Source organism: Spermophilus citellus (assembly GCF_964194105.1).
Source record: "Spermophilus citellus genome assembly, chromosome: 17".
In the NCBI taxonomy this organism is placed as follows: Eukaryota; Metazoa; Chordata; class Mammalia; order Rodentia; family Sciuridae; genus Spermophilus; species Spermophilus citellus.
Genome location: NC_138199.1, coordinates 29,351,569 through 29,377,576, shown reverse-complemented (window position 1 = coordinate 29,377,576; position 26,008 = coordinate 29,351,569). Strand labels below are relative to the sequence as shown.

At 47.6% G+C, this 26,008-nt stretch overlaps 1 protein-coding gene across 3 annotated transcripts in view; it reads left to right on the top strand.

Moving 5' to 3' along the window:
• ABR (ABR activator of RhoGEF and GTPase) overlaps positions 1 to 26,008 on the top strand; it is a 192,626-nt gene that overhangs the window by 55,050 nt on the left and 111,568 nt on the right. Inside the window, exon 1 of one of the 3 annotated variants that reach the window (XM_081272943.1) lies at positions 22,601 to 22,711. The exons of the other annotated variants lie outside the window; for them this stretch is intronic. Coding sequence (XP_081129069.1) covers positions 22,678 to 22,711 — 34 coding nt within the window. The 5' untranslated portion in view covers positions 22,601 to 22,677. Of the gene's footprint in view, positions 1 to 22,600; positions 22,712 to 26,008 lie in introns of those variants that run through there. 3 annotated transcript variants of the gene reach the window in all.

Sequence of the window (26,008 nt, the reverse complement as noted above, 5' to 3'; positions counted from 1 at the left end):
TTCTTTCTGTGTGGTTAACCTGTGACTCAGTGCACATCTCCTCCACTTCCCTCACCTCAGCAGGGCTGGGGAACACCCATTCATTTAGTATCTCCATGCAGTGGCTACTGTTGTCAGTTCTGTGTCATGAGAGAGAGGAGACAAAGAGCTGTGGTGGGGAGGTTCAGGGTGTAGCATTAAGGGAAATTTTTTCATGGGTGGCCTGACCAAAGGAGTTAGTACCACACATTGGGACTCAGTTAGAATGCCCCTATCAATGGACATTGGACTGGGCTGGAGAAGTGACTTGCTAATTCCTTAGACTGTTACCCACAAACAGTACAGACATTTTACATTGTAAGCTCACACACTGAAACAAAGTTTCATGCAATAACTCTTACCTTATTTGCAGTGCATTCCTATATTTATGCCCTTTTACTCTTTTCCATTCCATTCCTTTAAAATCAAAAGCAAATTTGAGGCTCAATGGTAGAGCACTTGCCTAGCATGTGTGAGGCTCTGGGTTCAATTCTCAGCACCACATATAAATAAATAAAATAAAGGTTCTTTGCTCCTGATTCATGAACAAATAATAAAATTATTAAAAAGAAAAAGAAAAGAAAATGCTGGTCATGACCTACTACATTGATTACATGACCTGGAATGTAAACAAACAAAACCCCAAAAGTGGACAAGCTGATCTCAAAGGGTTCTTATTAACTATAGGGAATAATAATTTACCCAATTCAAGTTGTGATTTTTGCCATATTACACACTGTTTTTAAAAAATTATTTATTTTTTAGTTATAGGTGGACACAATATCTTTATTTTATTTGTATGTGGTGCCGAGGATCGAACCCAGTGCCTCATGCATGGTAGGTGAGCACTCTACCTCTGAGCCACAACCCCAGCCCTGCCATATTACATACTTTTGTTATTATATATTTAATGTTTTTCTTTCATTTGATTCATTGTTTAAAATGTAACTTATTTACAAAGAAAAGTAATGGGAAATTTGTACACTTGCAATAGATAAAAGACTATAAACAACCACCCTGAAAACTAAGCAGTGTTATTAATTCTAGTTACACTCTGTTGCCCTGGGAAAGATCTAATTCTGAGCCTTCCTACTTCTTTGTTTAAAGGGAGATAGAGATGTTAAAGACACGCTAGTACCAAACTGAGTCTTTCTTCAGTAGTAGGAAAGATTGAATGGAATGGGAAACGGAATAATTTTCTTAACATGTGATTGAGAGTAATTTTATTCAGTGTGACAAGCATGCAGATGCTAATCGAAGTACCCTCTGCACTGACATCCTCTACTTCCATCTACCGAATCCTAGGCCCAATATTTCCTGTATTGGGAGCAGAGAGGGAAGGAGGTGGTTTTCCCTAGGATGGAATACCTAGCAGCTTCTCAAACTCCAGCGGGGGTGGGGAGGGTGGTGTCTTGTAAAGCTAATCAATTCAGCAGGTCTGGAATGAGGCCTGAGAATCTGCATTCTAGCAGGCAACCAAGTACTGCTGCTGTTGCTGTGTTCAGTGATGGTCCAGGGACCATAGTTTGGGTAGCAGGGCACCAGAGTTCTTTGTTCCCACTCACTGAGGGCTGATTGTGGCCCTGGATTCTAGCTAGAAAAGCAATCCCTTGACATGTCCCCACCCCCACCCCTGAGTGAACCCAGGGGCACTCTACCACAGAGCTATACCCTCGGCCCTTTTAACTATTTTATTTTGAGGCAGAATCTCTCTAAGTTACTGAGGCTGGCCTCAAACTTGTGATCCTCCTGTCTCAGTCTTCCAAGTTTCTGGGATTATAGGTGTGTACCCCATCCACTGATGTGTCTCTCTTAGGAGTCCATTTCCCAATAAAAGTAAAAATGACAAAGCAATTAAGTGAACACCTATAGCATAGCAGACCCAGCTAGTATTCTCACATTCACAATCTCATTTAATCCCCACAGTAAACCGGTGACAGGTTGTTAACCTCATTTTAAGGATAAGAAGGGGACTGACATTGGTGAATTCTGCCTTGGGGACTCCCACTATAGGGGGCACTCAGGGTCTTTCCTTCCCACCCTCTTCTCTAGTGCAAAAGCTTAAGCATCTGGCCTTGATAAGTGCCTCTGTCTAGATAAAATCCATATCCTCCCCACCCTGATTTTTCTCCCTGAAGGGCCAACTTTGGTGTTAATGGAGCAGAAATGGTTGTTAATCTCCCAGTGCGTCATCGAGAGGGTTAACGAGAGACCATCTGGTGTGCCACCCAACCGTGTAGAATGGCCACTTCCCTGGTTCAGACAGGCAAACATTTTTCAGACCGCGTGGCAGCTTCTGACCAAACAGTTCCTGCCTTGGGAGTCCAGGATGGTGCTTGTCTGGATATGCTGTTCTGACTTTGGGTGCAGAACCTTCAGAGAGCAAAATTTTGCAGAAGCTGAATAGCAGACTCTGGCCTGGACCCCTTGGGGTGGCTGGTCACTGCCATCTCAGCCAGCCCAGATAGCAGTGTCTTCAAGCTCCCTCCCTGAGTCTGAGACCTCCTTTTCCACTTGGCTGTGTGCATCCATGGATTCAGTCAACTGCAAGTCAAAAATATTCAGAAAAAAATTCACTTACTAAACATATGTAAACTTCCCCTCCCCGTTGTCAGCATTGCCTAAGCTACAGAAGGATTAATAAGCTAAACTCACTTTCATCTGCCACTCCTTTCCCCAGAAACCTTCAGTGGGGCATTTCCTACCATATCTGGTCCAGACTGCCTTCAAGATCTCCCAATGTCTGGGAATCCTCTTGTTATCTATTAGGATTTCCCAGCATTCTAGCACATTGCCTCTGAAGGGTTGGGGCCCTTCACCATTCCCTGGCAAATTTGTGCTCTGGTGAACTCCCCAGCTTCAAGCCTCAGCTCCGTTCCCACCACCTCCAGGAAGCCCTCCTGGTCTGATTTAGCACTCTCTTAGTGAGATCCCCATCTCACAATCCCTAACTGTGTTTGCTCAGGCCATCATTTAGCACTTTCTTTCTTTTTTTTTTTTCAAATACTTACTTTTTTTTATTGGTTGTTCAAAACATTACAAAGCTCTTGACATATCATATTTCATACATTAGATTAGCACTTTCTTATCTGTACACTATTTACCTCTATAATGTTTCATGCCAGTTGTCATTTCTTCTCTGCCAGATTCTAACCGCCTTAGAGGCATGGAGAATAACAAAGGCTGCTTTTATAGTGTGCCAGATACTGTCCTAAGCACTTTACAAATACTATCCTATTTAATCTTCGACTACCTACTGAGGTCCTGATTATTCTTATCCTGTTTTAAGATTGAGGACCCCCATCCCCCACCCCAAGCTTCTAGAGAGGCTAAACAAGCCTTTCCTTAGGTCACAATCCAGATGTCTGGATGCACCCTCCTGTGCTCTTTCCAGGAGGTGACCAAATGCTAGGACCTTCCACTGAAAAACCTCATAGTGGTTGGGGTGGTGTGAAGGTGGGGAGGGGCAGGCATCTGTATCTTTTTTTTTAAGTTTTTTTTTCATCTTATTTTTTTTCGTGGGGTTCTTTTTTTTTTTTTTTGTCTTTTTTGGAACTGGGGGTCTTACCCAGGGCTTTGCGAATGCAAGGCAGATGCTTTGCCACTGAGCTACATCCCAGCCCGCATCTGTATCTTGAAAGCTCCTCTTCCTGGAGACTAGGACACTTAGCCACTGTATTTTCCCTTCTACCCTTACCAGGTTCCTTGGATGGCTACTAATTAAGTCGACATGACAGATGAATAGGAGAAAACCCACTTTAAATCTGTGCCTATGTATGGGAGTCCTATACATTGTGAGTCTTGAAAAAGACTTGGATGAGTGAAGTACATGCATTTGGCCCTCTGTATCGGTGGGTTCTCTATCCATGGATTCAACCAACTGCAGATCAAAACTATTCAGGAAAAACAATGCGTCCATACTGAAGACGTACACACCATTTTCCTTGTCATTATTCCCTAAACAATATAGCATAACAACTGTTTAAATAGCATTGATGTTATATACAATGTAAGGTACAATTACTTGCATAGCATTGATGTTATCTCCTCCTCCTTCTCCTCCTCCTCCTCTTCTTCCTCCTTCTCCTCCCCCTCTTCTACTTCTTCTTCCTCCAGTGCAGGGGATTGAACTCAGGGCCTTGCATATCTGGGCAGGTGCTCAAACACTGTTACATCCTCCCCCTTTGCCTACATAAAGGACTTGAGCATCCAAGGGTTTGGGTGTCCTCAGGGGGTCCTGGACCCAATCCTCCCATGGATGCCAAGGATCTACTGTATAGCAAGCATTCTGAGCTACAGAAAAAAAGAGGCTGAGGGCTTCTGCAAGGACGGTGACATCCACAAGTTGTGAAAAATGTGGGGGGTGGGTTGTATGGTGTACAAAGCTTGTTCATGTAGATAAAAAGAGTTGGGTAAAAAACAAAAAGGAAAAAAAATGTCTGGATCAGCCTCTTTCCTCTACAGATACTTTTACTCATGTAGATTTCCCTTGTAGATGTAAATTTCTTTTATTCAAGAACAGCTCTTCAGAGCTACTCCCTTCTGTTGGTATCTCGGAATAACTATCTCAAATATGCCAAAGAAGTATATTTTGGGGTGGCATATTCTGATTTCCTCTACTCGTCTTTTGGGGTGGTGTGTCCTGAACCCCATACCCAGCTGAGCTCTGGGCAGGTGGGAGATTGGAGAATGCTTTGTGTTTGGTCGAGGAAGTTTGAAGAGAGGAAGCCTGGGATGTGGAGGTACCAGGCTGCCTAAGACAATTTCAAGCTGGGAGTGTGCAGGGGAGGGGTGAGGGATAGCTGGCCACCAGGAGGGCAGAGGGCAATCAGAAAAGAATATTGGAGAGATCACACCAGTGACCTTCTCTCTGTGCTAGTTGTAACTCGGAGCTTGGCCTAGACCAAAACTTATTAATCACCCATGCCCCGTCAAAATGCCCTGTGGAAAATGCACATTTTGATTCTGCAGATGGGGACCAGCCTCCCTTTCTGCATTTTTTTAGGAGCCCCAGTGATGTGACCATGCTGTTCACCTGGTGTGGGAAGGACCTGGATACAGCCACATGACTGTCTAGCACCTCCTAGCTCCTTCTTTTCCTGCAGGAGAGAATCTAAACACAGCATGGCATGGGGGCCTTGTTAACCTACCTCTAACCTACCTCTGGCACAGCATCACCTCCTGGGACCCCCCAACCACACTCCTGACCCTCCAGACACACTGATTTCACACATGCTCTTCCTTTGCCTGGAGGAACAATCTTGGGACTTTGAACCTTTCTGTGCAAGTGCAGGTGAAGATGAGGCTGAAGGTCACCTCCTTGGGCAGTCACTCCTTGGGGAGTCAGTTCTAGGCCTGGACTCCTGGCCCCGGAGAGAAGCTCCTCCAAGTTTGTTTGTTTGTTTTTGACTTTCTTTGGTACTGGAGATTGAATGCAACAACAGTGCTTTACCACTGAATCACATCCCTAGCCCTTTTCATTTTGAGACAGATTCTCACTAAGTTGCTGAGGCTGGTTTTGAAGTTGCAATCCTCATGCCTCAGCCTCCTAAGCCACTGGGATCACAGGCATGTGCCGTCTGGCCTGGCCCTCCAGATGTTTCTTAAACCTTTCTTTTCTTTGCTCCTTTTCATAGCCAAGGTCAGCCATGGCCCCTAAGCTTAAAAGAAAGGCACAGAGTCTCTGGGGCATAGACTGCAGAAGTGGGGTAGGAGGATCACAAACTGAAGGCCAGCATCAGTAATTTAGCAATTTAGGAAGACCCTGTCTCAGAATAAAAATTAGAAAGGGCCATGGATGTGGTTGAGTGTATAGCACCCCCGGATTCAATCCCCACTACCAAGAAGAAGAAGAATAAAGGTTAGAATCAGGTGACTTAATTGTCCTGCTTTGAACATTTGTTGTTTCTTTGCCACCTTTGAGTAAAAATAGAGCTGAGAATGACTGAAGTGAAACGCCACCTTGGAGTCCAGGAGAGAAGAGGTGGAGTCCCTTCTGGGAAGGTGTGTGCCTGGTACTCTCTGGTGGCCATCTGCATGAGCTGTGGGGCACTGTGGTCTGTGGCCTGGACTCAGGCCAGCCTGGTCCCCCTGCTGGGAGTTCTAAAGCATAGATGCTGTCACTCTTTTCTGTCTTTGCTGTGGCACTATTTCAGGACTTCCTGAGGGGTTTCCTCTGGAGCTTCCTGAGTTTTCTCCTGGGGTTTCTGCCTCCAGGTCCCAGCCCAAGCAGGGGCAGCTCCCGGAAGGGCTACGGGTACCACCCTGGCTGACTGCAGCCCCCTCTGGCACCTCCTGCCCCCAGCTGCCCAAGGCTTCCTGAAGCTCTGGTTTTGGATAGTAGTAGCTCCCTCTGCCGAGAAAAAATAGCCCTTTCTATAGCAGGCTCCACTTCAGGGGCTGAGGAGCAGGCTCTTGATTTGCTGGCAGGTGACAGAGGGCTAGTTTCTCTAGATCTAGGCCTGTCCCCTCCTCTGAGATTGTGCAGCTGGAGGCCTGTGCCTGGTGCCCTTAGGGCACTAGGCCTTGAATGCCTGCTATGACTGTACCTCAGGCAGTTTACCTAACCCCTTTGAGCTTCATTTTCCTCCCCTATAAAATGGGAACCCCAGGAAAGCATTGCTGAATTTTTTAGCAAATAAAAATCTAGTATGTTATAGGAAGGTACCTTGACATGTGACGAATCCTAGCTTCTTGGGAGGCTGAGGCAGGAAGATCACAAATTCCAGGCCAGCCTCAACAATTTATTGACATAACTGACCACTTATTTAACAACATGTTGTCAAAGTAAAAGAGAAAAAGGACTGGGGAGGTAGCTCAGTGGAAGAGCTCCCCAGTTCAATCTCCAGTATTGAAAAAAACAAATAGGATGCTCAGTTAAATTAGAATTTTAGGTAAATAATGAATAATCTTTAAAAATATATCTTATGCAAAATTTGGGGTGCGTGCATACTAAAAACTTATTTGTCGCTTATCTAACATTCTTATTTAACTTGCATTTTTTTTCTGGTGTTCCTACATCAGATTAAATGGTTATGTGGTGTGATACTTTGCAAAGTTTCTACCTAGGTGTTTCTTGATCATTACATTGCTTTCTTGTCCCCTTTGTGCCACCCACTGATCTACAGAAGCCAAGTTGGTGGAAAAATTTCTATGGAGTTGTCACAGAAATATTGAGATTATTTTTTTCAGAGTTGACACAAAAATAATGGTGTGGTTAATGGAAAGATGCCAGTGATAATTGCTAAGAGTAGCCTATCATTTGTTTTGTGTCTGTTTCAAGCATTTAAAAAATACATATTTATTTTTTAGTTGTAGTTGGACCCAATACCTTTATTTTATTTCTTTATTTTTATGTGGTCCTGAGGATCGAACCCAGGACCTTGCACAGGCTAGGCAAGCACTCTACCGCTGAGCCCCAGACCCAGCCCCCTATTTCAAGCATTTTATATTAACTCCCTTATCCTTCACAACAGTCCTATGAAGAAGACACTGTCTTCACTTTACAGAGGAGAACACTGAGGCAGGAATTAGGTAAGCAATCTGTGTCCCTGCTCCTCATCAGGACGCTGTAATGCTGCATCTTGTTTACCAGCTGCCATAGTTAAAAGCTGTACAGTTTGTTTTTCAAGGTCAAGGGCATGGAAGCCTACAGGGATCGTTTCATAAAGCAGGTGATAATTCATCTTGCTCCCAGAGGGAGGTGTGACTTCCTGGGTTCCCCTGTGATGCTTACATAGAGAGAGGGCAGCCAGGTGTGGGGAGCACACACAGGAGATTGATTCTTCCTGCTCAGCACCCCCTGACGGCCTTGGAGACACTGGCCATGTGCCAGTCTGTCCCAGGTGCACATAACCCCAGCCACACCCCTGAGTGTGTCCTGGAGTGTCCCTAACAAGCCAGCCTCCTGGCCTGTCTGTTTATACTTGCACATGTCCACCTCAGTCTTATTAATTCACAAAGAATTTTGCTACTATGCGACATCTTGTTCTCCCTGAGAATCACTGTGATTCTCCAGCATAGATTATTTTCTCCTTTATAAAATGAATGCGTGAGGTGCGGGTGGTGGACTATGCCTGTAATCCCAGCTGCTCAGGAGGCTGAAACAGGAGGATGATAAGTTCAAGGCCAGTCTGGGCAATTTAGCAAGACCCTGTCTCAAAGTAAAATAAAAAGGGATAGGGATGTAGCTCAGTAGGAGAACACTTGCCTAGTGTGCTCAAGGCCCTGGGTTCAATTCTCAATGATGGGGACCAAGGGGAGGGGAAAAAGTATAGAATGATAGAAGATTAGAAAAACACCTAGAAATGAAGGATCAAAATAATGTGCCACTGCTCACCCTCCCCAGGGGTCCCTCATCTCTGCTTCTCTGATGCTCAGGCTTTGGCCATGCAGTCTGGCTGAAGGCCAGAGCACACTAGCCTGTTAGGTGGGCACCAGTCCTGGATGTTTATGCCAAGAGGGATAAATGGGAAAGGACTGGAACCCGACAGGTGGCAGCTTCCCCCTCAGGGCCATCACACACTTACCTGTCCTTGCCCTACACCCAGTGTGGAAGCACCTGTTGTTATGAAGGGCTGCTTTGGTCCCATTCCCAGATTATGGCCACAGATTAGTTTCTAGAATGCTCAGGTAGTACTAGCAGCCCTCCTTGGCTTAAAGCCCAGATTCTACCTCTTCTCCCACCCCAGGCCACAAAGCATCAGGCAAGTCACTTAACGAGCCTGCCAGCAGTGAAATGCACCTCATGGGGCTGCTTTGGGGTTCAGAGTGGAATTGGATGCCACTAGCTGGTGAGGAGGGGGGTAGTTAACAGGTCTCTTTAAGCCCAACTGGAAAAATTCTGGATACTGGAGTTTCCCCACCCAGCTTCTCTGTGTAAAGATCTTTTCCCATTTTCCTCAGGTTAATTTGGGCTAGTTCAAAGAGAAATCTTCGACCAAGGGTGTTCCCTGTTTCTATTGCCAGCTTCTTCCAGGTCCTTGCCATCTTCCTTTTCTCTCCCAGTCCCCAGTTCCCAAGGGACTCCTCAGTAAGTGCTTGTTGGTAGATTCAGAGAAACCCTGGTTCTACCCTGGTGCAACAGAAAACATATGCACAGTCATATTGGGGGAGCTTGTAACAGAACTATGAACACAATGTGGGCAGGGTAGGGTCTGGTTCCCAGACCTTGCAGTGGGGTGAGGGCCTGTGGCAGAAGCTGCTACTTTCAGTGGAGCACACAGTCTGGGTGTCCCACAAGGAGCCTCTAGCCACTCCCTTCCTCTGATCTCATGCTGGGACAGAAAACAGGGGAAACAGCAGGTCGCATCCTGAGGGGCCGTCTCCAAGAAGCCAGCCTGTGTCCACGTAGACTCATTCTCTCTGAACCTCTCACCATCTGCAAAGTGAAAGGTATAAACACCCACCCCATGTGTGTTTTGGGTTGCATAATAATCAGCTGAGACGATAATGCTGATGGTGTGTAACCGTGCTGTGTTATGCCAGAGTCAGGGATAATTGTTATTACCGATAAACACTGGCCGGGTACCAGGCAGGACTGAGTCTTTTATACATTCTCACTTCTGCAGGGGGGCCTTTAAACTCTGAGGGATGTGTGAGTAAAGGAAAGAGAAATTGCACAATTGCACAGTCTAGATTTGAATCCCAAAGCCCCTGCTTAATGGCCACAAAGCATCAGGCAAGTCACTTAATGAGCCTGTCAGCAGTGAAATGCACCTCATGGGGCTGCTTTGGGGTTCAGAGCAGGATTGGATGCCACTAGCTGGTGAGGAGGGGGTAGTTAACCAGTCTCCTTAAGGCCAACTGGAAAAATTCTGGATACTGGAGTTTTCTGAAAAGCTCAGGGTATTTACTAGGCAGGAGACTGGATTCGGGATCAATCCTCCTGTATCTGAGAAGGGAATTTATGGCTGGGCTGGGACTCCTCCTGGTTCCACAGGAGGCAGGGACCTGGGCTGCCCCTTACCCCCTTCTCAGCAGCGCCCCCTGGAGACTGGAAGGTAAACAACAACTCCAACCAAGTGACTGTCTCCACTGAACAAGATTTCTGTGTAACTGGTTTCCTTCTTGAAGCATGGATCCTGTTAAGTTTTGGTAATTTGTGATGGAATATGCTCCAAAGTGTATTCCATCTGCCCTTCCCTGATTTTTTTTCAATAGAGAACATTAATGCCTCTATTAATCCAGCCATGGGCTCCATAGGGCTGCCAATCTGCCCCCACCAAGTCTGGTATTCACACTGTGTGGTGGTTCTATGAATTCAGCACTAAAGGGAAGAAATTTTGTCTTTTGTAGTCTCTGTTATATCTTTGGCTCCTGGAGCAGTGCCTGAAGCATAACGATTACTCGTTGAGAGAGTGAATGAAGGGAAAATGAGTGAATGAATGAATGAATGAATGATGGTCTGGATTCAACATCCTCCTTAGAGCCAAAGAGACCTGTGAAGATTGATTTGGCAAAGTTGTTATATTTTTGAACCTCAGCTTCTTCCTCTGTAAATTTGGGATATAATTTGTACTTACTTATGCAGTCGTAAGACTGACTTTGAACTTCTGTTATGGAGTGTGAGAGGGCCTGGCCCATGGGAGGGACCCAGTACAGTGACCAGAGGTACAGTGGGCACAGGCTGTGTTTGTGTTCTGGCCTAGGGTCCACTTCCCTGTTTGTAGGGAAGGCCTGCTGTAGGTCCTTCTCCTCTCAGCCTTGAGGAACCTGTGGTCAGTCCTTTCAGAGAAACTTCCAGAGAATTTTGTCCCACTGGAGGGACTGAAAAACTGCTGGGTGCTTCACTGTGGTCATTGGCTAATAACAGCTCCACAGACTGGGTGACTTCCGTAACAGGAATATGTTGTCTCACAGTTTTAGAGGCCACAAGTCAAGGTGGCAGCAGTCTTTGTGGCTTCTGAGGGCTGAGAAGCAGGATCTGTCCATCTGTCTCCTGACTTCTGGTGGTTGGCTGGCAGTCTCTGGAATCCCTTGGTGTGTAGATGCCCTATGTCCATCTTTGTCCTCATCTTCATGTGGCCTTCTCCTTGTGTCTCTGTGCCCAGATTTCCCCACTGCATAGAGACACAAGTCACACTGAATTGCAGCAAACCCTGACAACCTCATGTTAACTCAATTGCCTCTATTAAGACCTTGTTTCCAAATGAGGCCACATTCTGAGGTACTGAGGTTAGGACTCCAATATCTTTTTTAATATATATATATATATATATATATACACACACACACACACACACACACACACACACACACACTGGGGATTAAACCCATGGATGCTCTACCACTGAGCTACATCTCCAGCTCTTTTTATTTTTTTATTTTGAGACAAGATCTCACTAAGTTGCCAAAGCTGGCCTTGAACCTACTCTCCTCCTGCTTCAGCCCTCCAAATCATTGGGATTACAGGTGTGTGCCACTGTGCCCGGCCCACCATTTCTTTTTGAGGGGACACAGTTCAACTCACAACACTGCCCCTACCACCCGTTGCAGATAGAAGCACGCACTGTCTTGAATTTGGTGTTAGTCGTTCCTCCCTCTTTGTTTTCCTACATAGGTACACGTTCCTAAATACTATAACTGTGTAATTTTGCCTGCAATCTATATAAATAGAAGCAGAATATTTCTGTGACTTGCCTTTTTTTTCTGCTTAAAATTATGTTTGAGGTTCATCATTGTTCTTGCCTATAGCTCTAAATTATTCATTGTCAAAGCTGCCTGGAATTCCATTGTAGGAATAAACTACAACTTATTTAGTAGTAATAATGTTACTCCCACGTTTTGGAACAAAACCCATCAGCACATGCTATATATTTACATCTATATATACACACACATGAGTGAAAAAGCTTCACAAAACAATACCTACCCTCAGTAGGTGAGATATTACTTTGCAATCCATTCCAAAAAGTGACCTGCCAAAGTGATAGCATGATCCACTAACAGGTTGACCTCCAGTTTCAAAGAATTCGGAGCTGAATGCACCCCATCATGTCTTTTGTCTGCTTTGGTGGCTCTGTGGTCTGTGCCTGGCAGGCAGGCCCAGGCCATGCCCCTGCCAGTCTCACCAGCTGTCTGTCTGCACACCCACTGATGGGAGACCATGGTGTCAATAGGTTCTCATTCTTCCATCTGTCCTGATTGTTGGCTTCTCCCCAGTCCTGCTGGGCATGTTCTAGCTGTGGCCTTGCCCTTGTAGTGAGCTGTGTCTCATGGACTGTGGCCTGAGAAACCAGCCCTCTGGGCACATTAGAACTATGTATCCTATGGTATTGCTGACTTAGGTAGCAAGAGAAAAGGTAGCGCCTGGAACCAGACTGCCTGGGGTCCAAACTTAGCCACCGGGTGGCTTTGAGGCTTTGGGCAAGACACCTTAATCTCTCTGTGCCTCAGTTTTTCATCTGTAAAGTGGGAATAATAATAGTGCCTCCGTGGACTGTACAAGGATACAATAATTTGTTGTATACATATGGGCTGTTGTTGTTATTACTGCTGAGCCTGCCTGTGCATCAGAACCTGAAATCGATTTAATTCTCTATTAGTATCTCTGGACATAATGGCTATGTTGGAAAGAGGTAAAAACCTATGGTTAAACTCAGTGCTGTGTCACATGTCGGTAATCCCAGCTACTTGGGAGGCTGAGGCAGGAGGATAATGAATTTGACACCAGCCTGGGCAATTTAGTGAGAGAACTTGTCTCAGAATTAAAAATAGGGCTGGGGATGTAGTTCAGTGGAGTCAACCCCCAGGACATCCATGGATTCAACCCCCAGTACCAACCCCCCCCAACCCCCGCCACACACACAAACTCCATGGTTAAAAGGTGGTAGAGCACCTGCCTTGCACATATGAGGCACTGAGTTTGATCCTCAGCACCACATAAAAAGATAAATAAGTAAATAAAGATATTGTGTCCATTTACAACTAACATAATATTTTTTAAAAAGTGGGGGATGGTGGAGGTGGAGAGAAGAGCTGGTCTAGGCCCAGGCTGCCTGCATTGAGATCCCCGCTCCACTGTGATAGCCACGTGGCAGTGAGCAAGCCAGTCAACTTCCCTGGGCCTGGGTTTACTCATCTGCAAAATGGAAACAACAATAGAGCTCACCAGGAGACTGTTAGGAAGACTGGGTGAGATAATGCTTTTAGTCCAGCATCTGGCTCTGCTGCCACTCCCTGACTCAGCCAGAACCTCAGGAGATGGCTTCTTGTTGTTTAAACAGCAATTTTTTTCATGGGATATTGTTACCTGTTGGGTAGGGAGCAGCTCCCTGGCCTGGTTCCCTATCAGCAAAGTTTAGTTACTGAGTTTTGTTATTTTTTGGTACTGGGGATTGAACCCAGGGATACTCAACCACCGAGCAAATCATCTGCGGCCCTTTTTTTATTTTTTATTTAGTTACGGTTGCTTAATTGCTGAGGCTGGCTTTAAACTGTGATCTACCTGCCTCAGCCTCCCCAGCCGCTGGGATTACAGGTGTGCACCATGCACCCAGCTCTTCAGCCCTTTTTATTTTTTATTTTGAGACAGAGTTTTCCTAAATTGCTGAGGCTGGCCTTGAACTTGGGATCCTCCCACCTCAGCCTCCCAAATTGCTGGGATTACAGGAGTGTACCACTGTAACCAGCTAAAGCTCAATTTTGAGAACTTCTCCTTTCATGAGCACACTGCTGTCAGAGACCTAAGCTCTTCTCTACAAAATATGTGCTCCCTAGGCAGCCCTTCCCTCTGGTGCAGGCTGGTGGAGATGGGTGTCTTAACTTGGGTTGCCACAGGATCCCATTGAGGGATCCCATTGTGCTCAGAGGAGATCACAGAATTGGAGTTAAACCCAGGGTCACCTGGGCACCAGGCACACAATGCCCTGCAGTGAGAGCCTCTCCTCCTACCCCTTGGTGGCCAGCAGTATCTAGTCAACCACTTGCCTACCCTGTTATTGTCACTGATGTGGATAAAACAAGAAGATGGCATGGGATGTTCCACCATGCACACCTGAGTCCTCATCATTCCCCAATTTGCCTGCTGGATCCACCCCTTCCTCAGCAGCCCCTCCCAGCTACCTGACAGCTTCCCCAAATCAAAATCAAATCAAGCTAGCAGAGTGGGATGGACCTGTAATACCAGTGACTTGGAAGGCTGATGCAGGAGGATTGCAAGTTCGAGGCCAGCCTGGGCAATTTAGGAGACCCTATCTCAAAATAAAAACGACTGGGGATGTAGCTGATGTAGCTCAGTGGTAGAATTTCCTGGGTCCCATCCCAAGGACAAAAACAAAACAAAACAAACCTAGCACAGTGTCTGGTTTAGTCCAGAGCAAGTCTACCTCCTGCTTGAACTCTTTCAGGGCTCCTATGGAGCCATGTCTACCTGGCATAGACTTCTGGGCATCCGTAGCCTGGACCTGTGGGCCTCTCCACCCTTTCAGCTTTAGCAGTTGAGCTCTCTGTGTTCCCCAAACTCCGTGTTGGTGCTTGGCTCTGTGTCTCTGTCTTTCACTGTCCTTTTGTGCTTACCTTTTGGGATTGAACTAGGGGCACTCAAACACTGAGCCACATCCCCAGCCCTATTTTGTATTTTATTTAGAGACAGGGTCTCACTGAGTTGCTTAGTGCCTCGCTGTTGCTGAGGCTGGCTTTGAACTCGTGATCCTCCTGCCTCAGCCTCCAGAGCTGTTGGGATTACAGGCATGCACCACCTCACCCAGCTTGTACTTACCTTTTGACCTTCAAACCCACTTCTCCATCACCCGCTTCAAGCAACTCCCTGATCCCTAGCGAAATGAATCACTTCTGAAAATGTGCAGTGTCATGTCATGGTTCAAGATATGGACTCTGGGGAAGATGGTCCTGAGTATGATCTTGGTCCCACCATGTACTGTGTGATCTTGGGCTAGTTACCTTACTTCTCTTTGCTTCCATTTCCTTATGAAATGGGAACTCTAGGAGTAGCTCCTTATTGTGAGAACTAAATGGCCAATATGCATTTTACACACATAGTAAATGCATTTGTTATTTGTGCACTCAATGGAATCCTCATGAAGAATGAGTCTACTTTGCCTCCTAGCTATGTCCCTATAACTTGGCATAGTACCTGGCACATGTATTGACTCTCTGTCAGTGGACTGAAGGAAAGCCACCTTCATTGTCTTTGAAGAACTGTTTGTTCAGATTCTTTGCTCTGTGTGCGTGCAGGTGTGTGTGCATGTGTGTGTGTGTGTGTGTGTGTGTGTGTGTGTGTGTGTGTGTGTGTTACTGGGGATAAGGCAAATGTTATACCACTGAGACATGTCCCCAGACCTCTTTGAGCATTTTTAAAAGTTGGGTTAGATGTCTTTTCATTGATGAGTTGTAAGATTTTTTAAAAAAATATAGTTTAGCTACAAATCCTTGGTTTGCAAACATTTTATCCTATTCTATCCTATTTAAATGACACTGGGGGTTAAACCCAGAGCCTTGTACATACTAAGAAAGTGCTCTACTAAGCTATGTTCCCAGCCCTATTTATTTATTTTTAGGCAGGGTCTTGCTAAGTTGCCCAGACTAACCTTGAATTTGTGATCCTCCTGCCTCAGCCTCCCAAGTAGCTGGGATGACATTTTGAGTGAATTTTTGAAGTGTTCAATTTCTTTCTTTTTGCATGTGGCAATCCAATTGTTCCCACACCATTTGTTGAAAAGACTCTTCCTTCCCCACTGAATGGTCTTGGTATGCTTGGTATCTGCATAATGAGTCTACTGACCATGAATACAGTGGTTTATTTTGGGACTCATTCAAATCTCCTCCACTGATCCATTTGTCTACAAGACACCTCCAGCTATAGCACTTTACCACCTCTGCCTATCTGATCTCAGCAGCCTGGAGGCTCCTGCAGGACACATTACTAGAACATCCCACAGCTGAATGCCATCTCCCAAAGGACTCCCTCAGTTAATCACATCCCACTGCGGGACTGCCCCTCCCAGGAGGTACACTTTCCCTCCTCCTCTCAGTGCTGGCCTCTAGCAGGGTGCAAGGTCCCAGAGCAGGGCCTGTTTGTGTGGAGGCCCAGCTCCTGATTGGGTGGATGCCCTTGATGTGGGCAAGTAGGAGGGAGCATAGGGCGGGAGGTGGCTGTTGGGGTGGAGAAGGGAGCCCGGCCTGCAGGAGGGAAGCATTCTTGGCTCTAGAGGCATCTTCACCAGGACAGCAGCCTCCGGAGGGAGAGTCCTGCATCAATGGGTAGGCGCTGAAGGCGAGAGGACACTAGGGTTGCCAGTTCATCTTTTTTTGGTGTGTTTGGTTGGTGGGAGGAGAGACTCGGTGACTTGGCCCCCTCCTCCCACTTTCTGAGTGCTTATTCCATGAAGATGGGCGCATGGGTAATTTAATAGGTCAGGTGACTCCTGGCTGTTATGTCCTCAGTGTAGAGCGAATAACTCCCCAGGGCAGCCACAGACCCCTGAGGAGTGGGATAGACAGCTCCGTGGTATCATGGGGACCTTTTGGCTTACAGGGAGCTCTGGGATTTATGGGTGCTTATTGCAAGCAACTAAGGCAGAGAACATAACTGAGCAGAGGGCTAAGAAGCTGCACCTGTTGAATTCTGAAGAGCTGGGCTGCCTGTGGGCTGAGGGAGGACGGCATGCTCAGCTGTGGGGTGCTGACTCAGAAGGCAGGGAAGGGGCAGAGAAGTGCACAGTACAGGCTGTTTCCCCTTCCCCCAGATCTCCCAAGGCTTGACAGAGACACATCTTCCAGAAGTGGCAGCCACTACAGGGACACCACATTTACTAGGGACATGGGAGGAGAACCCATAGCTCACTGCTCATTTCCTGGTCCTGGTCCCTTAGATCCAGCCCCTGGAGCAGAATTGAAGGGAGCGCAGAGTTTCTGGAGGTTGTGCGCCCATCCCCTCCCTCTTCATTTGTTCTCCCCACTCACCCACCCCGAGTGGGAACAGAGTTGTGTGAACAAGTTGGAGTTGCTCACTGCCTGAGAATTGCATCAGCCCCGCCTGGCAGGCTGGAGCGGGAGCCTGTTGCTATGGTGACCACCGGGCTTCAAACCAGTGAGATGGGTGAGGTAGCCGCAGGGTGTGGTTTTCTCACCTTGTGATGCTGTCATATGATGGGCACACGGGTCTGGTGGGCCAATGTCCCAGCCCCTTTGAGGATGTGCCATCTGCCCCAATAGCACCATGGGACTGCTCCAAAAGCTGTGTGGGCCTAGGCTGGGTTGGGTGTGTGTGAGCAAAGAACACAGGTGGCTAGGCCAAGTCTGCTTGGGACCTGGGGCTGGGTGGTGGGGTCGTTCCCTTGACCTTTCTGCCTAGTTGTGGGGGCAGGGGGTGTGGTGGAGATTTGATCAGGTTAACTAGAGTCTGGGGGGAAGAAAAGGAGTCTAGAAGGCACCCATCTCCCAGAATAGAAGGCTGCTCTGAATCCCAGCCAGTGAAACCTGCCCAGGCTGCGTTGTGAATTTTTTCTTAACCACCTGACAGAATACATCATCTTGCTAAAGATAACAGACTGCTTTACCAAGCCAGCACAACACCCCAGTTCAGATCTCTTCTCCTATCTTTTGTCTCCAGCAGGGATGGAGGTAAAAAGTCTGCATTTCAGATGCAATGAGCACCTGCGGAGTCCTGGGTGTTAGAGTAGCTCCTCTTCCATCTTTTTGTTATATCCTTTTTTCTACTCTGGGGAGGGGGTCTGCTGTCCCTGCTCTGCAGAATAGCAAATCCAGGAACCCAGAGGGTTTAAGTGACTTGTCCAGAGAGTTAAGCCTCAGTCACTGGGCTCTGTGGTTTGGTACTTTTTTGGATTCCAGATATTCCCAGTGTCAGGATTTCTTAGGATGTCCAATGAAGAAACACTGTCCAAGAGCTGGGGGTGTGGCTCAGTGGTAGAGCGCTTGCCTGGCATGTGTGAGGCACTGGGTTTGATTCTCAGAACCACATATAAATAAATGAATAAAATAAAGGTCCATTAAAATCTGAAAAAAAATTTAAAAAAGAAGAAAGAAACACTCTTCAGCTGAGTGCTGTGATGCATGCCTGTAATCCCACCCACTCCAGAGGCTGAGGTAGGAGAATCTCAAGTTCAAAGCCAGCCTCAGCAACTTAGTGAGACCCTAAGCAACTCAGCCAGACCCTGTCTCTAAATAAAATATTTAAAATAGGGCTGGAGGCCTGGCCCTGTGGTGCATGCCTGTAATCCCAGCTGCTCAGGCTGGAGGATTGCAAGTTCAAAGCCAGCCTCAGCAAAAATGAGGCACTAAGCAACTCAGGGAGACCCTGTCTCTAAATAAAAAATTCAAAGTTGGGGATGTGGCTCAGTGGTTAAGCACCCCTGGGTTCAATTACAAAAAAAGAAAAGAAACACTATCCATCCTCTGGTGGAAAAGCTATGGCAATCTCCCCAGGGAAAGCCCCTGGTGTCTATGGAGAATGGTGAACTGAGGCTGTTTTTGATTTCCAAACAGGAAGGCTGAGAGATGTGGGACACGGCTGGTGTAGCCTGTGGGCAGAGGAAATAAAATCCAGATTTGGTACATAGACTGAGCTTGGAATTTTTGCTTAGGACCTTCTAATTGTCAGATGAGTTTGCAGCAGAGAGAGGTTCGGTGAAAGTGGTTCTGAGCAAGTAAGACTCAGAACCAGAAGAGAACCAGGGCCTCTTCGGGAGCCTGCCAATCAGATGATCTGACCTACCGAGCTGTCAGGTCATAGAAATGGTAATCAGTACTCCTAAGCACTCTTGGGATGTATTTATCCATCCCTAACTCACAGATGCACTGTGAGTTTGGGTGCTATTATTTTTCCATTTCAAAGACAAAAACGGAGGTTCTGAGAGGTGACTTGACTTGCCAAGGTCACGCACCTGGTTAAGAGGTGGAGGCGGGATTCAAGCCAGGCAGTGCGGTTCTAGAGCATGAACCCTTAACAGAAATGTTCTACTGCCTCTGCTCTTACCTTTTAGAAAGATAATAGTGAGTCAGCTTGCACAACACCCTCCCCGCAGGAAGGAGGAATGTGTGTGTGTGTGTGTGTGTGTGTGTGTGTGTGTGTGTGTGAGGGTGCGTGTGCATACACACAATATACCCGCAATGGAAGGAGCACCCAGGACTGTGCTTGTGTGCCACTGGGTGTTGACAGCTGCACTGGTACATTTGCAGGAGCCCAGGGAGACCTGTGTCTGTGTGCCTGTGTGTCCCTCCCTTTCCTTCCCTCCCTAAGTGGTTCCCAGGAGGCTTGGTGCTCTGTTGACTCTGGTTGAAAGAATGAGGATGTCGCTGCAGACTGTGTGCCTGGATTGCTTGACCAATTCTGCTAAAGGGCCCCAGGGTCCCAGGAAGGAGCTCACACCTAGGGCTAAGAGCAGATAGCACCCTTAGGGGGAGGCAGACCGTGAAAATGGGGAGTGTACTGTCCTCGGTCCGAAGGAGCATCTCTTGTGCCTCTCATGGTGCGAGACAGCTGGTGTGCTACCCACATTGTATGCAGCTGCTTCCAGCTCCTGAGAAGTCCCCAGTGAGTTGGTCTTCCTCTTGGTGTCTTTCAGGACCAGGACAGGGGGCGAGGGTCTGGGAATAATAACAGTAACAATTGCAGCCGGTAATATAACTTACCATGTGCCCGGCACTGTTTTCAGAGCTTTATCGGAACTAACTCACTGATTTAACTGTCACTAAAGCTCTGTGAGAGTTTGAGTGTTGTTATTGCTATTATCTTCATTTTGTAAATGAAGACATTAAGGCACAGAGAGGTTAAGCAAGTTGTCCAAAGGCACAGAGCTAAAACTGGGATTTGAATTGGAGCAGCCTGGCTCCTGAGCCATTGCAGTGATGGCGCTGTCTACTACTATACCCCCTCGTGGATGCTAGAGGAAGCCTCTGGAACATGTAATCTTCCTCTTGCTCTCAATTCAGAATCTTGCATTCATTTTTCTGGAAGACTTGTATGTGCCCATTTGCCTGCCCATGGGCCCTGGTTTTGTGGGAGCTGTGTCCCTCCTTTGGCCTCATGCTCAAATGTCCAGGCACGGAAGGGATGCTTCCAGGAACTCTCCTTGGAGCAGAGGTGACTGACCCTTTGCTGCTCCAGCTGCATGCTGCTATGGTTCATACCTGGTGTATGGCAGTCCTGCCAGCCTTGTGGACCTTCTGCATACTCTCTTGGCCTGTTTCCTTTGGCCTTTGGCTTGTGAGCATCCTTATTATGAGGGCCAAGTTGAGACATCTCGCCTCTCTATCCCCTGACAGCAATTAGACCATATCTGGCCCTGAGCTTGGTTCTTGGATGGGTTTGCCTTCTGGTGGAAGGGAGGGCTGGCATCTCTTGACTGCCAGTTAGGAGGTCAGAGCTGTGCTTAGGAGGTGGCAGAGGGGTAGGGCAGAGTTAGTGAAAGTTGTGGCCTGGGGGAAGTTTCTTTTCCTGCTGAACCCTGGGCTATTCTGCATTCTCCCTGAGACATTGCTTTTTTTTTTTTTTTTTTTTTTTTTTTAATTTGGTACCAGGGATTGAACTCAGGGGCACTCGACCACTAAGCCTCATCGTCCTGAGCCGCTGGGATTACAGGCGTGTGCCACTCTGCCCAAGCTGAGACACTGCCTTTTGATGGATGGGTGTAGGGATAGGCTGAATTCTGGAGAGGATGCCTCCCATCTGAATTCTGATGGGAGGAATGTTGAAACTGGAGGCCACAAGCGCCTGGCAGCCCTACTAAACCAGGCTCGTCTTGTGCCGGGAAGTTGGCAGCAAAACAAATAAGCTCTGGAGGTGGAACCTGTCTTTGGAACTCAGAAGGTGACTCTAAAGCCCTCTTTGGAAGCTGCGTGGGCTCTGGGCCTGGTCCAGCCCCCTTGCTTCCTGCTAATCCCCGGGCAAGGGTTTCTATCTCTGTTCCTTCCTTGTCTACTTTAAAAAAAAAGCATTTTATTTTATTTTTAAAATTGTGGTAAAATAGATGTAACATAAAATTTACCATCATAATCATTTCTAAGTGTACAGTTCAGTGGCCTTAAGTACAGTCACATGGCTGTGGAACCACCAGCACCAGCCCTCTCTAGAACTCAGCCTTGCAGATGAGTGAAACTCTGTACCCATTAAACAATTCTCTAGTCCTCCCCTGCCCCAGCCCCTGGCAACCACTGTTCTGCTTTTGTTTCTCGATATGACTACTTAAGGTAGTCAAGCGGAATCGTACATGTTTGTCATTTTGTGACCGACTTATTTCACTCAGCGGGATGTCCTCAGGGTCCATTCCTATTGTAGCATGTGTCAGGATATCCTTCCATTTTGAGGCTGAAAACCATTCCATTATGGACGCGTCACGTTTTATCTGTCCACTCACTCGTCATCGACGGACACGGAGGCAACTTCCACCTTCTGGCTATGGTGAATAATGCTGCTAGGAACGTGTGTATTTCCCTGTCTGCTCATGGGCTCACTTCCGTAGTAGCCCATCCTCGGAGTTTAATCTGGGATGGACCCTTTGACTGAGCCTGGACAGAGTGGGTGGGTTACTGTGTTGGTATTATGGGTTTAGCTACCTTCTTCCAAACAGTAAGCTGTTGGGGCTTCTAACCAAATCTACTTGTGAAGGAAATTCCACATTTTCTTTTCCCTCTGCCTCCAGAAGAGGGTGCTGCCTTCCTGGTTCTCCCTTGAACAGAAAGAAGGTGGCTGTGGCTTACCATGAGGCTGGCATGGGTGGTATTAGGAGAGAGGGCCTGTCAGACATAGGGACATGCATGTAGTACTTCTTTGAGTGGGGTGGGCCACCTCCCACCCTGCTAGAGCTTAGTGGGAGGGTGTTAGGGAGGTTGTGGGACCTAATTAGTCCTGAAATCTCCATGACTTAACACAAGCAAGACTTCTTTTTGCTCACAGGTTCTTTGAAGGTAGGCCAGGGCTTCTGCTCCACATGGTCCCTCATGGATCCAGCCTGATGAGACTGGTACCATTGGGAACCCAGAGCCTCCAATGTCACCTCATTAGGGGAAAAGGGAGAAAGAATTGTGCATGGCTTTTCTCTACCTCCTTCAAGAAATGGCACATGTCACATCCACTTACGTTTTCTTGACATCCGAATTGACCACATGGCCCTGACCAACTGCAGGGCGGCTGGAAGGCGAGGAGAATGGGATATTGTTGAATGCTGGTAATGCTGATAACACAGGGGCAAATCATTTACGTGAAGGACAAAGGCCCTTGAAGAGCCTGCTCTGTGGCCAAGGTGATGGCAGCTGGTGGCTGGGCAGTGGGGATTTGTGTGTCACTGACTTGTGGGAGGAGTGGCAGAATCATCATCCTCTTCGTCATGTGCCAGGCACCGGGCTGAGCTATTTACAGCCAGTGTCTCATGCCGTCCTCACAATGATCCTGTAATTCCATTTCCCATCCGAGGAAACTGAAACTCAGGGCCACACTCTTGCCCAAAGCCACATGCCTCTAAATGATGTCTGTGCTTGCTGGCAGGTGGGTGTCTGGACCCATGGAGAGGCTGAGGGCTGACCAGAGCAGTGGGTGTCACAGGTGGCTGGGCCACAAGGAGGTGGGTGTGCCTGTGTGTGTCTACACGTGCGTGAGAACACGGAGCAGAAACTAGCTGGCTGGGCTCTGTCTTTCTTGAGCTCAGTTTTCACTTGGCTTTGCACTACCCCAGAGGAAAAGTGATGTTTGTGTCCAAGGAAGAAGCTATTAATTGGGGTGAGTCGTCTCCTCTGTTCTTGGAATAGGTCAAGCTACTGTACTTTAGAGCTGAGGGAGTTAATAAAGGAACGTGTGTATAGCCCTGTACAGTAGAAGATTTTTTTTTTTTTCCTGCACTGGGGATCAAACCCAGGACCTGGTGCATGCTAGGCAAGTGCTCTACCATTAAGCCACACACCACCGCTCTAATAGTAGAATTATCATTATCATCATCTAATTTGTGTTACTGGGTATTGAACCCAAGAGTGGTCTACCACTGAGCTACATCCCTAGCCTTTTTTTTTACTTTTTATTTTGAGACAGGGTCTCACTAAGTTGCCCAGGCTGGCCTTGAATTTGGATCCTCCTGTCTCAACCTCCTAATTTGCTGGATTATAGTCTTTTGCCATTGTGTCCCGCTAATGGTGAGATTGTTTTTAAGGTCCAGGGGAGCTTTGGGTGGAGAACCAGCCCCTTGAGCTGAATGCCAGGGAGTGTGGCCTCCCAGATGCAGTGAGCAGAAGTACTTCTGTGTGTGTGTGAGAGTGTACAAGGTGGGAATGCCTCGTCTGACCTCTGCAGCGAGGAACCGGAGCCTGGGGATGGCAGGTAGGGTTCACGTGGATTCCCGCCCTGGCTGCCGCCAACCTGCAGGGCTGCTGTGAGAACCTTACAACCCCTCTGGATCTTACATTACTTATCTGTGCTCGACCTGTCCCTTCCTGCTCCTCAGTACTAGATTGAGAGTCATTTAATTTTTCATGAATACCCTAAGGACTCATGAAACCATATATGGGAGAGGGACTCTGAGGAAGCCATCCCAGGCGGGTGATAAGTGCGGCTGGATTCGAAGGTCATGCCTTAATGGTCCCTGGATTCCCCTGAGTCACAGCCTCCTGGCTGCTCCCCCTTCTGATGCTCCCCCTTCTGGGGCTTTGAGGCTGAGCAGGGAAGAGGGAAGAAAGAGTGGAGCCCTAAATAAAACCAGTCCAGGCTCATTACTTGTTATCAATTCTTGAGCAGGTTCAGAGGGGAGACAGGAAGTAGATTAAAGCTGTTAACTCTAGCAGGGGTTAGGACTCCTGTAGGATGTGTCAGAGTGACCTCCCGGCCCCCAGACCCTAAATAATTGAATTGATTGTTATGGGAAGAGACTTGGAGGATTTTTAGGGAATTGTCAACCAGCCAGCAAATTACGGTGTGTGAATGTTGTCCTGGGGTCCCCCAAAAGTCACAATATATAGAAGAAGGCCATCCTTGCCTTCCAGATTCCTGCCGCTTAGTGGGGAAACAGATACACCAGTGCCCGGTGGATACTTGGTAGAGGGTGTTTTCTGTTTTTTTTTTTTTTTTTTTTGTCTGATGAACTTTTTGTTGGTGGAATACTCCTTTTGTTTGGAATTGCTCAAAAGAGCAGCCCAGTGCAATGGGCAGGGCAGCTTTGCCACCCACATTTTCCAGATGATGACAGAGTGGAGGCTCCAAGAGAATGTGCAACTTGCCACAAGTCATTTAGAGCCAGGACCAGGACCCAAATCTGTCTGGCTACTGGCCTGGCCTGACAGGGGACAGGTAATGGAGTTGGGGGTGCTGAGAACTGTCAGGGATATGTGATACTGTAGGAGATGTTTGTCGAATGACACATGAAGTCATCTCGCTCTCCACTGAGGAAGGTCATCTGGCTAGTCCACATCATCAGTCCTGTGTGATTAGTGGGCTGGTAACCACCTTTCCTACAGAGTAATTAGGAATTTTAGGCCCTTGGCCTGAGTGTGGGATTATGTCAAAGCACAGAAAGGAAAAGAGCAGGCTGGATATTGGGGCTTAGTTCTTTATTAGCCTTGGATGAGACCCAAAATCTTTTTTTTTTTTTTTGAAGGTCATTTAATTCAGAATGTAGCTGCATTTTTAAATTTTTTTTTCAGTTGTAGATGGACACATTTTTGTGTGGTGCTGAGGATCGAACCCAGTGCCTCACACATGGAAGGGAGGCGCTCTACCACTGAGCCACAGTCCCTGCCCCCAAGACCGAGAACTTCTTTGAGCCTCAGTTTCCTCTCCCCTCCCCCAGTTGGGAGAGTAATAGCTACTCTGACAGCCTCCCTGGGTTGTGAGGATGAAATGAGACCCCAACTGTGGGCTTGCTGCTTACGCTGTAAAACACAGTGCGGAGAGTGCCAGCATTCCCAGCCATCCCTCAGAGCCCCTCCCTTCTCTGCCCAGGACTGTTTGAAAAGCACCCTCCTCCCTGCCCTCTGCCTGGGTCACTCCTGTCCAGGACCTGAGATTCCTTTGTCTCAGGCTTTGGAGCCCTGGGCTTCTGCAGGCGTCCACTGTCTCTGCCTCACTTCCCTCCCTGAGGGATCCCGGAGGTGGATGATCAGATCTTATCTCCATGGCAACCAAAGAGGCCTTGCTGCACCCTGTGGGGGGCCTGGAGTCTGTTCCCAGCAGTGGGGGCGGAGTCAGAACTGAGAACTCCAGTGACACCAGCTGCCCCTCTAGGAATGAGTTGTCCCATCCCATTCTCTTTGCTCAGGCATACAGCTGGCCCTGTGCTATTAGTGCCCCGGCTCCGGGCCTAGCTGAAGTTCTCTGATGAGGATAAACTCACCCTCACCCTCTGATGCAAGCCGTTGCTGCAGCTGAGCCAGGGGACTGAGTGAATGAGCTATGGCCTGCCCTCCCTGCCTGCCCTCGGTGTACACAAGAGCAAAGCTTTTCTGTTGGTCTCTTCCTCTCTCTCCCTCAAGACTTGGTTCAAACCCCGCCTCTTTCCCTGTGCTTAGGGAGTTGATCCCATGGTGCCTGATGGCTCCGTGGGGCTGTTTTAGAGTCTTAGTTCCATTGGGCTTTCAAGGCTATGGCCTCAGAGTTGTTTTGTTGTTTGTGGTGCTGGGGATTGAACCCAGAGCCTCACGCATGCCAGGCCAGCAATCTAACACCAAGCTAACAAGTTCTTGTCTTAAACTGATGAATCTCAGCTTTCCTGTACAATAGACTCTCCAGGGGAGCTTTTAATAACCCTAATGCTCTGGCCACCCCACACCAATTCAATTCAATTCCATTTGAGTCTCTAGAGGGGAAGCCAGACATCTGGAGCTTCCAAACTCCTCTGGAGATACCAGCATGCTATAAAGGTTGGAGCAGGTCTCTTAAAACTCCATGTAAACTCCCAATGGGATGGCCCCCAATTAACAGGTGGGTCAGCTGAGGGAGGAAGGTTTGCTGTAGCCTTAACACAGTTATGAATTACCAAAGCCCTGGTTTTGTTTTTTTTAAGAAGCAGGAGATCCTTGAGGATCTCTGGAAGGA